The 17,073-nt window shown below is 43.6% G+C and overlaps 1 protein-coding gene across 2 annotated transcripts in view; it reads left to right on the top strand.

Moving 5' to 3' along the window:
• WTIP (WT1 interacting protein) overlaps positions 1-17,073 on the top strand; it is a 62,970-nt gene that overhangs the window by 20,149 nt on the left and 25,748 nt on the right. For both annotated transcript variants that reach the window (XR_014222123.1, XM_082233483.1), the window contains exon 2: positions 1,658-1,759. Coding sequence is in view for 1 of the 2 variants with exons in the window: in XM_082233483.1 (XP_082089609.1) it covers positions 1,658-1,759 (102 nt within the window). In the remaining variant the exon portion in view is untranslated. The remainder of the gene's footprint in view (positions 1-1,657; positions 1,760-17,073) is intronic.

The raw sequence follows: 17,073 nt of genomic DNA on the forward strand, positions 1-17,073 counted from the left end.
ATTGGCTTCTTGGGATGGGTTGTTTCTAATAAGCCCACCACCCCTACAGAAAGGAACAGAACCAACCAGTGTCTTGGTAGCTTTTCCCAGTCATGCTTTCCCCAATATTTCTACCTTATACTCCTACAAAAGCCCTCCTCTCCTTCAATATTCTGACTCTCCCTTGGTGTCCCTTACGCCTAGAACTTCTCCCAGGACATCCATGTTCTTCCAGCCTTTCTTCAAAGCCACCTCTTCCATCCTTTTGGCTGACTACACCTTTGCCCCTCCACCTCAGCTGAAATGAAGACCAAGCCCTCTTTGCTGCATCTGCTAATTCCGCCAGTGGCCTCTCCTACAGTTGGAATCTCAAGATAGGGCCAGTATGTCTTTGTTTATGTTAGCCTGAAACGCTCCATACATAGATAGATGGTGTTGCAAAATGACACAGCTCTGCCTCAGCCCTACTCCCCCATGTCTGTGGCGTGCAAGTTCTGTTTTGAGCAGATAGGCTGAGCCATGAATCATAGAATTGTAAGGGACTCCAGCCCCCTGCAACTAGATTATATATGCCAGATGGCCATCCAACCTTTGCTTTAAAAACTCCAAGAAAGTAGGGTCCACCACCTCTCATGGGTCCACTGTCAGAACATCTCTTCCCAGCAGAAAGGTCTTCCTGATGTCAGAATCTCCTATTGTGTAACTTGAAGCCATTGTCAACATCCTTCTTAAATTGTGGCACCCAGAATTGGACACAGTATTCCAGGTGTGGTCTGACCAAGGTAGAAGAGAGTGGTACTATTATTTCTTGATCTGGACACTATACTTCTGTTGATGTAGCCTAAAATAGCATTGGCCTTTTTTTGCTGCTGCATCACATGGTTGACTCACGTTAACCTTGTCTACTAAACCTCTGGATCCTTTTCACATTTACTGCTGGCATGCGAGGTGTCCCCCATCTTATTCTTACATTCGTCCGTATTGCAATTCATTTTGTTAGTTGGGGCCCAGTTCTCCAATCTCTTAAGATCATCTAGAATCCTGATTCTGTCTTTAGCGGCATTGGCTACCCCTCTCAGAATTCAATTTTTGTAAATTTAGATTTTGTGTGTGTTGTGCTGACTTTTCTTTTCATCTTAAGGAACAAAGGGGGGAGCAGTTTCTAGCACTTAATAGTTGCAACTTTCCATGCTGAAATACATGACTGAGAGCCTGTGTGGGATAGTGCAGTGTTGGTTCCCCATATGTTGTTGGACTACAACTCCCATAATCTCTGACCACTGGCTAAACTGGCTGGGAATGATAGGAGTTGTAGTCCAACAGCTTGTGGGGACCCAAAGTTGGAGAGCACTCGTGTAGTGGATAGTGTCAGACTAGGACCTGGGAGAAACGGGGTTTCAAATCCCTACTTGGCCATGAAGCACCCTAGGTGACCTTGGGCCTTGGGTCACTGCCTCTTAGCTTAACCTACCTCAAAGGGTTGTTGTGGGGATTAAATGAGGTGGGGGAGAACCATGTTGACCACCTTGAGCTCCTTGGAGAAAAAAGGTGGGATCAAAATGCAATTAAATATATAACAATTGGCTTCATGGGTTGGTAGTGCCTGCTGGTTAGGCGTTTGCAGCTGTTAGCTGGATTTCTACTGGGTTCTAATTTTCCTTCTCTCTCTTCTCCATAGGCATTTGTATCAAGTGCGGAAAGGGGGTATACGGGGCCAGCCAGGCTTGCCAGGCCATGGGGAACCTCTACCACACCAACTGCTTTACATGCTGCTCTTGTGGTAAGTCACGTGCTTTTATGGCCTCTTGCAAAAAAAAATGCCTTAACTTGTGTCCCTGTTGGATTTTGAGGTCTGCCCCTTGGGGTCCCTTCACTGCGTGCATGGCATTTTGATGAATTGAAGGTCTAAATGTGTAAAATGAAGGCGAAAATTTGGAATACTTGGGGAATCCGCAGGTTATAATGGACTGCAAAAGTAGTGATGCTGTGACTCACCAGAAGTTAGGCGACTGGTGCTCTACTTAACCCATTGTAGAGCAGAATACCTGTGGCAGTCAACTTTCAGCTGGAAAGTGATGCTTCATTTTTATTGCTATGTTTCAAAAGTGTCTGGGCAGGTCTCATTACATGCAGGGATTACATTCCTGGCTATTCTGTATATAAGCAAAATTGTGCAAAGCCCGAATGACTCCTGGAACTCTATGTGTCTAAAGCCTGCATTGAGCAGGCCTTGCCCCCCACGCAAGACGTGGAGCTTTTTTAAACTGCCCTCCTTGCTTACCAGGAACTGGGAATGGTGTGCAGTAGCAGACTTTGGGCTCTCAAATTTCAGCAGTGCTCTGAGACACCTTAATATTTGGCTCTCTCCCTGCTCCCGACCCTTTCTCGTGCTCCATGCTACAGCATTGTTGTAGCACCCCCTACAGTGCAGCATTCAGTGCGACTGAACCAATCATGCTACCCTAAAACCACCTCTGAGTTGCATGAGGTCTCTGGAAGGTCCTGTAAGGCTCCAACAAGGTCTTGTGAGATTTTGTGAGATCTCAGAAGACCCTTCCAGGGGGTTTCCCTGTTCTTCTATCCCATATATTTATTTTCCTGTTATCGGCATAAAGCTGTGATCACGCATATAAAATCAACCTAAGATGAGATCTACCTGCACAGATACTGGAGAATATTTAAGGTGATAAGGGCCTTCTCAGGAGCAGCCTCTCAGTTTTGGAGTACCTTCTGCAGAGGGGTTGTCCCAGCACCTATTTTAATGACTCTTTGACACAAGGAAATTATTATTATTATTATTTTCACGTGCCTTTTAAACTCTGTTTTTTAAATCTGTTGCATTTTGCTGGGTGGTTGCTAATATGGTTGTATAACTTTGTAGGACTTGCATGGCTGCTTGTCATGGTTTGTAGACTTCTCTGATTAAAAATGACTGTATGTATGTATGTATGTATGTATGTGTGCATTTATTTATTATATTTCTATCCTTTTTCATGGGAAAAACAATTTCAGAGTGGCATGCAATAAAACAGCATATAAGCAACAAAATCAAAATCAAATGGCATAAAATAAAGCAGATGTTTTAGTGTTAGTGCTTCTAAAAAAGAATTTTATTTATGAGGATTTGTTGGGGGGGTTGTTTGGTAAAAAGATTTAAAGAAGTTTTTTACAATTAAAAATCCATCCTCCCCCTTGTCTTGTTGATACAGTTTTACAGTGGTACCTTGATTTACAAACTTAATCCATTCCGGAAGTCCGTTCTTAAACCAAAGCCGTTCTTAAACTGAGGCGCGCTTTCCCTAATGAGGCCTGCCCTTCTACTGTTCAGCTTCCGTTCATAGACCGAGGTAAAGTTCGCTAACTGGAACACTACTTCCGGTTTTGCAGAGTTTGTATACCGAATAGTACGTAAACAGGGCTGTTCTTAAACTGAGGTACCACTGTACATGGATTTTGTGATTTTTAACTTTTTAAAGCATGTTTTTTCATTAGCCAGAGAGCAGTTGTCACGGTGCATGGATAAATGCCTAATGAGTGAGTGAGTGGACGAATAAACGAATTAATAAATTGAGGCCACCTGTGCACATTGCTTCCACCATACACATCTCCCTAGTTTTGATCAGTGTGGCTTTGTGAACCTGGTGCGCTCCAGCTGTTTTTTTTTTTTTTTTTTTTTTAATATTTTATTAAGGATTTTCTTGTTTTACAGAAGTGTAGTGCCTCATATATATTTTTTCCCCATGTAACATTTTTACAAATCTGTTTCATTTGTTGAGGCATTAGGGGGAGAAGAAAATAAAAATAAAAATAAAAATAAAAAAGGAGAGAAAAAAGAAGGGGGGGTGGAGAGAGGGAAGATGGATAAGGGTGGGATTGGGTGGCGGTGTTTCTATTATGTTTAATGTATGTAGAGTTTGGTGTCAGCGTGCTTTTGTTGTTCACTTGTGTTCCTTTGGTGGTGAGAGAGGTTGGGGTTGGCCTAGGGTGTGATTGTTTGCTTGTGATTGGCTGTGGTGATCTTTGTTTTCGTGTGTGAGTGAGGTGGGTGGGTGTTTTGGATCAGGTTAGCCATATTGATTTGTATGCTGTTGGTGGATTATTGTCATTGTCCTGTTGGGCTGTGTGTGTGATAAAGGGGAGCCATACCGGGGTGAAGGCATCTTCTTCTGTTTGTCCCCGTGTCAGTTTCAGTTTATTAGTTAATTTTTCTAGTAGGGCTGTTTCCCATACTATTTGATACCATTGGTCCATGCTTACTCCTGACAGGTCTCTCCAGTGTCTGGTTATGGTGTTTCTGGCTGCTGAGAGCAGGTGGGTTATGAGTTCTTTGTGGTGTAAATGGGCATTGTTGTCTTGGAAGATGTTTAGTAGGGCCAATTCTGGGGTGGTGTCTATTACTTGCTTAGTTATTTTACAAATTTCTTGTATGGCTGTTGTCCAGAACAGTTGGATTTTGGGACACTCCCACCACATGTGGAAGTATGTGCCTGTGGAGGTGCACCCTCTCCAGCATTTTGGTGAGGTTCCTGGGTGTATTAGCGCTAGTTTCCTTGGTGTTAGGTACCACCTGTAGGTGAGTTTCAGTGTGAGTTCTTTTCTTTTCGTTGATATGGATTTAAAGGGGGGTTTAGACCACATTCTGGTCCATTGAGTGGGGTTTATCTCATAGCCTATGTCATTCTCCCATTGATTTTTGATTGCGTCTAGGGGATTTCCGAGATTTTGGAGTAGTATTTTGTATATTGCGGATACCATCCCTTTACCGTTTCCCTTTGTTGTTAGAAGGAGGTTTTCGAAGGTTGTCAGGGGCCTAGTTGCTGCTGATTTTACTGTTGGGTTGTTTAAGAGGGCATGTAGTTGGTGTTGTGTTAACCAGGGCATTTGGGTGTCTTCTAGTTTGTCTTGTATTTCTTGTGTTGACAAGGGTTTGTTATTTTTATAAAAGTCTATTAGGCGATACAAGCCTTTGGTTCGCCAGGTTTTTATCTTGAGGTTTTGTGCTGCATGGTGGAATAATGGGTGGTATGCCAGAGGGATTAGTGGGGATGGGGTTGGGGATAGTTTGCCTATTTGTGTTTTCCATGCTTTGAGCATGGTCTGTGTGTACCTGTTAAGTGTTGTGGGAATTTTCTTTAGTTTGTTTGGGAGGAGTGGGTATGTTGTGGTGCAGGTGTTTTCAATTGTGTCCTTCTCTAGGTGTACCCATTGTTTTGTCTCATCTTCTAGTATATATGGGATTATATGGCGTATTTGGTTGGCGTTGTAATATGCTTCTATGTTGGGGATTCCCCATCCTCCTTCTGAGGTGGGGAGGTGCAGGTATTTGGGGCTTATTCTTGGTTTTTTATGTGAGAAGATGAAAGAGTGTAGTTTTCTCTGCCAACTGTGAAGTTGGGTTGAGGGGATCCAGATTGGGAGGGTTTGGAATAGGTAGGTTAGTTTTGGGAGTGTGATCATTTTGATCATGGCTATTTTGTCTGAGAGAGTGAGGTTCATGTTATTCCATCTCTTTAGGTCTTTGTTAATTTGTCGCCACAGGGGCTTGTAGTTGTGGAGGTACAATTTATTGAGGTTTCTGGTTATTTGTACCCCTAGGTATCTGAACTTGGTGTGGCAAAGTTTTATTTTGGTGACCTTCGTGAGTTCTTTTTGGGTGTGAGGAGGGGTATTGAAGCACATAGCTTCTGACTTTGTGAAATTTACCTGTAGGCCCGACACCATTGCAAATGCGTTGAGTTCTCTGATTAGGGAGGTTGCTGTGCTTACGGGGTCTGGTGTTGTGACCATTAGGTCATCTGCAAAGAGCCCTAATTTATAGGTCCTGCCTTTTATTTCCACTCCCTTGATGTCTGTGGCTGCTCGGATGCGGATTGCTAGGGGTTCCAGAGCCAGGATAAATAAGAAGGGAGACAGTGGGCATCCTTGTTTCGTGCCTCTTTGGATAGCTATAGTGTTAGAATCCATATTGTTAGTTCTGCATTTTGCTGAGGCTTGGGAGTATATTTGTTTGAGGATTTGTAGGAAGTTGGGGCCAAATTTCATGTTAGTTAGTACTGCTAGTATGTATTTCCACTCCAAGCAATCAAAGGCTTTGAGGATGTCTAGGGACATAATTGTCAATGGGAGTTTGGTTGCCTTGCTGTGTTCGATGAGGTTCAGTAGTTTCCTGATGGGGTCTGTTATATTACGGCCAGGGACAAAGCCAGTCTGGTCTGGGGCTATTAACTTGTGTAGGAAGATTTTTAGGCGGTTGGCCAAGATTGATGTGAATATCTTGTAGTCTTGGTTTATTAATGAGATTGGGCGGTATGATTCTACTTTGAGGCTGTCTTTTAGTGGTTTTGGGATGGAGACTATTTTGGAGTGGGTCCAGGTTTTGGGGATGGGGCCCCCTTTTATGATGTCGTTGAATAGGCGGGTCATGTAGGGCATCAAGGGTTCTTTGAATTTCTTATAGAATTCTGCTGTGAAGCCGTCTGGGCCTGGGGCTTTGTGTGGTTTCAAGTTTTTGAGGACCACATCTATTTCCTCTGGGGTGATAGGGCTATCCATGAATTCCTGTTCCTCATCAGTTAGGGTAGGCATGGTCAGTCCTGCTAGAAATTTTTTGATTTCCCTCTCTGGTGGGTTATGGGAGGTGTATAGGTTGGAGTAAAATTCTGCAAATTCTGAAATTATTTCTTTGGGGGAGAATGTTATGTTGCCGTCTTTTTTGGTGATGCAGTGTATTCTTGTTTTGAGTGCTTTTTTCCTACATCTATTTGCTAGTAATCTGGAGTTTTTCCCTCCATATTCATAGAAACGTTGTTTAGAGTATAGAATGTTGATCATTGTTTTGTTGATTTCTAAGGAGTCTAGTTCTCTCCTTTTCTGTTCTATAAGTTTGAGGAGTTTTTTAGATCCTGTTTGTTTGTAGCGTGATAAGAGGACTGTGATGTCTTGTTCTATTTTGCTAATTTTTGAGGAGGTTTGTTTTTTAAGGAATGTTTTCTCTTTTATGCAAGCTCCTCTGGTGACCGCTTTCATTGCGTCCCATAGGAGGGGGGTTGTTGTATTGTTTACATCGTTTTCTTTGAAGTAGTTTTGGAGGGTTTTTGTGAGACTCTCTCTAATTTGTTTGTTTGTAGTTAGGATGGGACTGAAGGACCATGATGAGGTGGTTTGTGTTCCTTCTCCTATTTTAACAGTGACTTCTACTGGGGCGTGGTCTGTGATTTTAATGTTACCTATGTTTGTTGATTCTACTGAGGGAATCAGACCCTGTGTGAGTAGAATGCTGTCCAGTCTGGACACTGTATCATGGCGTCCCGATTGGAATGTATGGCTGATGTCTCCCGGGTTTTGCTCACCCCAAATGTCGTAGAGACCCCTGTTTTTTAGCATTTTTAGTAACTTGTAAGAGTTCCTGGTTGTTGGGGGTTTCCTTCGGAGGAAGGTTGCCCATGGGGTTGTGGGGTGGATATCTTTCAGGGATATACCTTTCATATTTAGATTGAGGTCCCCTCCTAGGATTGCTTCCCCTTCAGAGAAGGAGAGGAATTTGTTTAGTGTTTTCTGGAAGAATTCTAGTTGTTTCGTGTTTGGGGCATATATGGAGCCGATTGTCAGTTTGATTTTGCCATCTAGTGTCCCTTTAGCGAAAATGAATCTGCCTTTTTTGTCCTTGAGGACTGTTGTGGCAGTGAAGTTCAGGTCCCTACTGAGTATTATGGCTACACCACGGGCTTTCCCTGAGCCTCGTGCGACCCACTGTTGACTAAAGCGGGGGTCGCTCAGGAGTTTGCTGCCTTTGGGTGGATTGTGTATTTCTTGTAGGAAGATGATGTGTGGTTTCATGGTGTTTATGTATGAGGTGATGCGTTTTCTTTTGATGGGGTTTCCCAGCCCCCTCACGTTTAATGTAATTGCTTTTAGGTTAGCCATTTTGTTTATCTATTATGTGGGGCGATTCCCTGCCAACCCGTTCGGGTTGTCTTGTGTCTCTCTCTTTGTGTTGTTTAAAGAGCCAGTGGGGTTGCGCTGACCTAGGGTGTGGTGGGTGGGGGGCTAGTAGGATTAGAGTGAGATTTGGGTTAAAGAGTAGGGGGTAAGTTGTAGGGAGTTTCCTATATGTAGTCATATAGGTGTTTGTTTGGGGTATTTTAGGCCATCTGGCATTTAGCCAGTTGGTCCTAGGTCTCAGCTGGTGTGGAAGGCCGTGTTCAAGGACAGGCCATCCCCCCTGTTGTTTGCGATAGGGGGTGATCAGCGAGACAGTGTGAAGTGACTTTGTAGTGTTGCTGTCAGGTATAAGGTTCATAAGCAATGTTGCCAGTGTTATAAGCAACATTGTTGGTGTGTTGGGGTGGGGATGTGGGTGTTGGTACGCTCTGGTGCCACCATAGTGCTGGTTGGGTATCAGATTTTAGCCTGATTGTGGATTGTGTTATTAAGGTTGGAGTTGTTTTTCCTTAGTATGGAGTATGAGGATGTTGAAGGTGTGGGTGATGGGGAATGTGGTTGAGGTCGTCTGGACTGGTGTTGGGGTGGGGATTTCTGTGGGGGTGCGGGGCTGGGGGGGATGTTGATGGTGTTAACTAAATCTATGTTTTTTGGGGGGGAAAGGGGGGGGGAAATCACCAGTCCTTCAGTTTGTGGTTTTTTCCTGGTTGCTTCTTTCGGCTGGGGTTGTTGTTGTTGTAGGGTTGTCCATCTGCGATGAGTTGGTTTGGTTGATCTTGGTCTGGTTTCTTGTGTCGTATGGCCGGCGGGACGGTTCTGAGCATGATGCTTGCCTGTATTGGTTTGCGTTGTTGCGCCGCTTCTGTTGTATCTTTTTCTTCTGTACCGTTGTCCAGCTGTTTGCTGTTGTTTCCTTGTGGTTGGGGCTGTCACTTGGTGGGTTTGTCGGTTTCCATTCTGGCGGGAGGTCAAGTTCAAGGTTCTTTAGTAGTTGCAGGGCCTCAGGTATGTTGGTAGCCATGTGTTGTGTTGTGTTCGTTGTTACAATGAGGCGGAAGGGGAAGCCCCATCGGTATTTGATCCCTGCTTGTTGGAGACGCTGGGTGCATGGGCGCAGGCTTTTCCTCCGGTTTAGGGTATCCTGAGATAGGTCCTGTAGGGCCAGAATGGGGGTTTCTCCATATCGAAGGTTGCTTGAGTTTCTGAGTCGGTGCCATATCTCTTCCTTCTTTTGGTAGCGTGTGAAGCATACAATGATGTCTCTTGGGGGGGCACTGGGTTTTGGCATAGGTTTTAGGGCTCTGTGAGCCCTCTCCAAGTCATCTGCCTCAAGTTTCAGGCTTGGGATTGTGTTTTTCAGCCAGCGTATAATTAGGTCTGCTGGGCTTTCCTCCTCTGTTTTTTCAGGAAAGTTGCGGAAGCGGATGTTACAACGTCTATTGCGGTCTTCAAGGTCGGCTTGCTTAATTTTCATCTCGTTGTGTTCTGCTTCCATTTGGTTTACCAGTTCGTCCAGTTTCTTGTTCACACGTGCATTCTCCTCCCGGTATTGTTCTATTATTCTTTCTTGCATTTGGTTCTTGTTCTCTAGAGCTTCCACTTTGGAGGTTAGATTGTTGATTAGTACCTGCATGGGAGCCATTGTGGCCTTCAGTGTTTCTTCTAATCGTGCTTCCATTTCCCTTAGATCTCGTTTCGTTATTGGGTGGTCATCATCTTGAAGGGGAGTTACCATCTTAGCATTGTTTGCCATCTCCCTGGTTGGTGTCATCTCGGTCTCCCTGATGGTTTTGGTTTGAGGTTGGCTTGGCATCCTCTTGGGGTTGGGCGTGTGATGGTTAGGAGTTGTGGCAGTGGTGATTCCTGGGTATTGTTGGGTCGCTGAGCTGATCAGGCTTTGTTGGCTGGTGGCTTTTACAGAGCGTTTGGATTAGGTGGTCATTTGTGTCACTTCTAGCCTGTGTTTTAAGAACTTCTCTAGGGCTTCTGTAGATGCCTCAGCGGTGCCGCCGAGGCGGGGGGGGGGGACAGGTAGGCAGAGATGGGTAGACTAATGGACAGACAGTTCATATAAAGGGAAGGGGGTTAGCAGGTAGAGATGCAAGAGATTAGAGGGTATATGTTTAATTTTCCTCCATTTTTAATTACGCGCTCCAGCTGTTTTGAACTAGAACTTCCATTAGCCCCAGTCACCATGACCATATGATGCTGCGGCTGATGGGAGTTGTAGGACATCTGCACATTCCATGAGCACTGGGCTTACTAGTGTATATTTGGTAAGGGACTTAATCAAAATGTTATTGGAAGTCCTATATATAGTATATGGAAAAGCCAAAAGAATGACACACATTCCTCCTAGAGGAAAGAAAAATAAGGAAAGGGGTGAGTTTTCAGATACCTGAACGGTTGGCAGAAGCCAATAGTAGACCAACGGTTTGCCTAAGACGTTTGTGCTAGTATTGTGTTTTGATTAGAGTATGGGATTTGGACTGGGGAGACTTGAGTTCAAATCCCCCTGGTCTGTCATGAAGCCCGCTAGGTGATCATGGGCCAGCCACCCTTTCAGCCTAGCGTGCCTCACAGGGTTGTTAGGAGGATAAAATGAGAGGGCATAGGGAGAGCCATGAGCACCACCCTAAGCTCCATGGTGGAAGGAGAGGACATAAATTACTACATTTTTAAAGGTCCTGAGCAACCAGGTGGCTGAATTCTGTTTTTTCTTGCTGCAGGGTTTTGTAGTAAAATTAACCTTGAACTGTTATGACTGCATTTCAACAGAAGCTGTAATCAGTTTATGCTGTCTCTGTTAGAAGGAAATATTTTGCTGTCTTTTATTGTTTTTTATTGATTTTAACTATTGTGTTGCATTTTTGATACCATAATATTTGCGAGCCCCCCAGGGAATGTTTGTCGATGGGCAGTCATATGAAACTTACTACTATATTTATTTGTTACTGGATAGCTACAGAACTTTTTGTTTATAATGCCATGGCATAGGGTCTGCTTGGGTGTGATTTGTGGCCCTTCTCTCTCTCCACATCCAGCAATGCTGTGTTAACTATTAATGAAAGGGTAGATGGAAAATACAAAAATTACCCAAGGGATTGCCCCCCTCCCCCCTAGCATGACCTCCCACTTCCCACTGCCTTGATCATATATTTTTAACATTCCTAGGATGCTTTTAAAAAAAATATCCCACATTATATCAAGCAGTTGTGGGAACTGGAACCGATGTTGGGACATGGCTGCAGCTGAGTGGCTGATCTGAGAGGCTGGCTTGGCGCAAGGCCTGCTCAAACAGCCACCCTTCCGCCTTCTCCATGAGTTAGCCCAAAGTTAGCAGCATGGACTTGCCCATGGGGACCTCTGAAAGAGCACTCCTTGACCCTGGCTTTTGGCCTGAGCTCTGCATAGCAGTGTTTTTACTTCTGTTCATTCTTGAAATCACAAAATGGAACAAATGGTTATTTCTGGCTTAATGTTTCAGAGGGCCACAGTCTCCTTAAGAACATTCATTATACACCTTTAGGCGCCAGGCAAAAATGTTAACTTTTTAAACCAGGCCTTTGGTTGATCTGATTGACATCCTATACTCTTTTAAAAGGTGGCTCTTTTGGGGAGGTGTTATTGGGTTATTGTTATTTTATATATTGTGATCTTTTCTGTGAGCCGCCATGAGACCTCCGGGTATAGGGCGATATATAAATTCAATCAATAAGAAAGAAAGAAAGAGAGAGAGAGAGAGAGAGAGAGAATTTCAACAGAAAGCTAGTTAGCAGAGACATGATTGTAAAAGCACCACCACTTTCCTTTTGTTTTTAAACTGTGTATCTGTTTGCTACCCTGGACTCCTTGGGGAGGAAGGGTGGGGTATAAATTCAGTAAAAAAAAAAAGAATTTTAATAATAGAAATATCTTAAAACAGTGATTTTGCCTCCCCCCCCCAACTTCCTAAGGGATGTTTTCCATATATAATTGGGCTGAGGAACCCCAAGTTTCTGTCATGCCATCCCTGCATGTTTTCGAGGCTTCAGGATGCCCACTCAGTTCATGTGGGCCTAGCTAGGCCTTTGGAGCATCACTGGCACTCCATATGAACTGAACAAGTAGCTCCACTATGCTCCAATAGTAGGATTAGCAGTTACAGTCGTACCTCTGCTTACATATCCCTCTGGATACGTAAACTTTGGGATATGAACGCAGCTAACCTGGAAATATTTTTCTGGGTTTCGGTGTGCATGCGCAGAAGCGGTCCTCCGGAATGGATCCCGTTCGCAACCAGAGGTACCACTGTAGTTTCCAGTGTTTGCTGAAAGTGCAGTTTGAGAGTTACCATAGAAGTGGGAGGGATGCAACTGCTGTTTGAGGTCTGTTGGACATGACAGCCTCTCAGTGCAATTGCTCTGTATTCTGTTGCATTCGATCCTCCACCTCAATCCCAGAGATCCTCTGATGGGGCACTTTGGCCCTTGGGGTTCAGTTGGCCTTAGAGTAACAGTCCCTGCTGCCCTGTGGAACTCGCTGCCTGTAGAGATTTGTCAGGAACCATCCCTCCCTTCTTTTTGGAAGGTAAACTGCATTTCCATGCGGCTCCCTCGGCCAGTAAAGTGAGATGAGCACCACAACCCGAGTCGTCCGCAACTGGACCTAATGGTCAGGGGTCCCTTTACCTTTACTACTTAGGCAGGACTTCTCATCATGAACTTTTATTTAAACCAACCAATATCTACTGATGCTTTACTGATGCTTTTAGTTATGTTTTATAGATATTCATTAACTGATTTTATTGTATCTGGAAGGTCACCTTGGAATATTCTGTACATTTTCAAATTAATACAGTGGTACCTTGGTTTGCAAACAGTCTGGTTTGCATACATTTTGGATTACAAACATGTCAAACCCAGAAGTGCGTGTCCCAGTTTGCAAACTTCTTTTGGATTACAACCCTTTTTGGGTTTTTTTTTGGATTACGAACAAAAAATTTTTGGATGCCCCATTAGCAAAAGCGTGCCTTGGGTTTAACCTGTTTTGGTTTACAAACAGACCTCCAGAACGGATTATGGTTGTAAACCAAGGTACCACTGTAAATACATTTTGGGCAGAATCCTGCCCTGTATGTGCTCAGAAAATGTTTCCTATTCAAAGCACTCATATTCAGCCTCCTCGTCCTGCTCAAATACTTTCAAGTGCATTTTCAGAGGTCCAAGATCTAAAAACATGCTTTTCTTAAAATAACAATAAAAATAAATAATAGCTGAGTTTCCCAAGAAGCTAAACTTGGGCCCAAGGCCATATTCTGTTGCCGACATACAGCCCCTGTGCTTGTTGATAGTGTGCAATGCAGCCAACGGATTTCTAAAAGAAATTCTAACTGGTCGTACTTTGTCTCATGAATATAGATAAAATATACAGTAAATATAGTACCATTTGAGGTACCTATCTACACATACACAACATGGACACATTTTCCTAAACTCTGAATTGTGAGTGGCATTTCCTTTGTCCTTTTAGGATAATTTCACAAGCCTTTCATATCCTTAATTAAAATATTTGTGTCTTGCTACTGTTATAGGATGCCTCTCTTTAAAATTTAAAACTGTGCATTTAAAATGAAATCTGTGTGTGTGTGTGTGTGTGTGTGTGTGTGTGTGTACGGGGAGGGGGCTGAAGAGTGGCAGTGCCTCCCTCTCCCATACTTAAATTGTCAGATTCCAGACTGGGGTGAAGTAGAATAGAGTGAGTCAGTGACCTCAGCCAAGAAGAATGTTGCTTATTTACGTAGAGCTCCTGCTATTTTACCAGCGAGCCTTTTATTATGCAAGGACAATGTATGCCAGTTTCTGTATTTATTGGCTAAGTGAAGGCTTGCACATTTTGAGATTTGCATCCTAATAGTTTTAGTAACTAAATATATGCAAGCTCCCTGAAAAATAGCGCTGTGAGATTTTTGTTTTGTATTGCCCCATTTTCTGTGTTAGTCTTTCTTTAAAGGATCTCGTGCAAATATTGGAGACACTCCTTCTACTGCAATAGGGTCTGTTTGAAAGGAAAGAGAGTTACGTGTGTTACGCCCCTCCATTTGTGGGGCTTATGAGGGAAAAACTGTTGGTGAATTGTTCCCAGTCTTTGCAAAATTATTCCTGGGATTCAGCTGCTCTTGGAGCTTTATTTCATTTTGTTTTTAAATAGCGACTTTGCCTCCAGTTCCATCTTTATTAGGCAGCAGCAAAGAATTCTAAAATATTTCAGTGTCTTTTGATGCATGGGGGGGCGGGGGGGGGGCGGATTAGAATGCAGTCAGTTTTAGTCCAGAAAATGTGAGTGTTTGTACAATTTATACTCCAGACATTTTTGCCCTCCATAACAAAAGGTCTTTTCAGCTTTTTCTGGCCTGTTAGTTGAAACTACAATTCCTTTTTAGAAAAAAATAAATAAAGGTATGTTTGTTCTCTCTGGAGTGGAGCCACAGGAACCTTAGCATAACAGAAAATGTATGTTTCGGGATCTGATCGTGCATTCCTCCAAGTCAAAAGGGAGTGCAGGTGCAAAAGGGATTCTGTGTTTGGGATCCCACTATGGAGAATATAAATTGGTGCAGCCAGTCCTGTGGTATCCATTTAGTGATTTGGGTTTCCAACACTGATGCAACGTGTGAATAGCAACTCCTGCCAAGGTGCAGTATCTCATTTTGAGAGGAATTTTGGCACAGAATTAATTCTCTCTCAACCTTTGTTTCTGGTACTGGGAATGTTTTTTGTTTTATTTTTAAGGGCTAGCGGGGGTGGGGAGTTGAATATGTACAAGGAGGCTTGCTTCCTGCAGATATCTTGGTTGTAGGGCAGACCTCCCTGTTGACTGGTTCCTTCAGCTAGAGCTTAGCTTTCAAACTTCCTTACCTTTTGGAGCTTTTCCACCTTTCCCTAGAATCCCTGCATATTCTAGAACAGCCTCTGCCAACCTGTTGCCCTTCAGATCAGGGTTAGGCATCCTAAGGCCCATGGGGGTCATTTAACTGGCCCACGAGCCACCCCCGAAGCGAGCCGCCCGCTCAACAAGTTACCACACGCTGCGCCAAACCAGTGCAGCGTGGGGACTTGCTTCCGCAGCACCGGAAATCACGTCTGTGCAGGCGCAGATGCCAGAAATCACAGGTGTGTCCACAATCCAGCCCACGGAGAGATCTCTGCTGGAGTGAACTGGCCCAGGCGAGCTAAACCTTGCCGACCCCTGCTTCAGATGTTTTGAACTGCCATCTGTTCTACGAATCTGCTCAGCTCAAGGCTCAGTAGGCAAGGCATCTCAATGTGTGCTGCCATTCCGCAGGAGCCCAGCAATACAATGAAATTATAGGTGCAGAATTCAGCTTCTGGAGAATCTCTGCTTTCATTGTAATAAGCAAGTTTCTAATCCTTATGGGCTGAAATGATACACAGTGATGTTCTGAGGTATTTTGCTTCCTGCAATGAAACCCCAGTTCTCTAACGACCACCTAAGCCAGGGCTAACAGTTTTTTAAACAAGCAAGCAAGCAAACCCCGAATTAAGTATAAAAATCTGACAGACATAAGAGAAAGAGGGAGTTTTGCCCTTCCAGACCTCTGACTTTATTACGAGGCAGCGTGCATCTACTGGATGAAAGAATGGATGGAGCTAAGAGATACCAACATTTTAGACTTAGAACGTTTTGATCTATGCTTTGGATGGCATGCATATCTGCATTATGACAAATCAAGGGTGCCCAAAGGTTTCCAAAACCATGTCATAAGTAGAAGTACATACATGGTTTGGCAGAGACACAAAGATCTTTTAGAGAGAAAACCCCCAAGATGGATATCACCAGCTGAGATGGTTTCAGTGAAAAGGTTGAGCATGGATGAGAAGTAGGCCACCTTACAGGGTTTAGAGAAGGAGGAGAGAGAAGAGATTTTGAATCATACTGTAAATTGATTTCAGTACTTTCAGGTGAACGAGTAATATAAAAGAGACAATAAGGAAAAGGTATTTGCTGAAATGAGTTCAGAATTTGAAAAAAATGCAATAGGAAAGGGTGATAAATTAATCTTGAAAATTTATTAACTGCTACTGGAGTGGGAGACCAAAGATGAGATGGTAAAGGTGTCAATGACAAAATGGGCCATAGATATTGGTTACAACATAGAATTGTCCTCATTGGAAAAATTATGGGGGGAAACCATGAATTTCTCTGCCTGTTATCTTATTAAGGAAAACCTACAAAAGATGATGTACTGGTGGTACTTGACACCCAGCAAATTAGTGAAAATTTATTTTTAAAAAGGTCTAATTTATGCTGGAAGTGCCACAAGGTAGAGGGAACCCTGATTAACATGTGGTGGTTGTGTAAATATGCTAGAGAGTAGCAACTCCTGATTTATCTTCCTGCCCTGTGAAGCCACCCAAAGGAGGTCTCCTCAGCCTTCCAGGTCTGGAGAGATGCTTGAAAGGTTCCCTAAAGAAGTCTCAAATGTGGAATGAAGTTGGTTTGATTCTTTGTGTAGGGCATGGAATTTCCTTAGTCATCTTATGAAGCCTGTTAGGGCCGCAGTTTCCTGTCTGGGCTCACCCTGGAGGACCAGAGGCAACACGAGAATCCTCTTACTTTTCTTTCCCACACTCAAAAAATGTTATTCCTGAGGTTAAAGGAGCAAAGAATGCTGGGACTATCCTCCCTATATGAACCATTACTGAAATACTTTGAATTCTGTCTGCATCCTAAAAGGCTTACTCAGACACCCTTAAAATTCATGGGATTGAAAGCAAATACACTTATTTTGGAAGGAGAATGGAGTTTGATTCCCTCCTCCCACTACTTCCATGTTTGGATCTAGAAAGTTGGGAGGAGAGGAAGAGTCAACAGAAACTAAAATTCTTGGTTGGCATCCATCTGTCTTGGGAGACAATGGAGGATTACACCTTTGGAGATGAAGTCAAAGGTTGCTGTGCCTGTAGAGATTGATGTGGGAGAGACATGTTTTGTTGCAGCTTGGGCAAATGAAGGTGACCAGTTGTGCTGCTGCAGATGCACCATGGAAATTCTTCCATCTGTGTTCCTCCCAGCGATCATTCCTCTGTAACTGCTCACTGCTATAGATACACAGCTTGACTGTTTTCAAGCCCTGCGGTTGTCTGCAAGGAA

The sequence above is a fragment of the Podarcis vaucheri genome (assembly GCF_965113315.1).
Source record: "Podarcis vaucheri genome assembly, chromosome: 7".
Taxonomy (NCBI): domain Eukaryota; kingdom Metazoa; phylum Chordata; class Lepidosauria; order Squamata; family Lacertidae; genus Podarcis; species Podarcis vaucheri.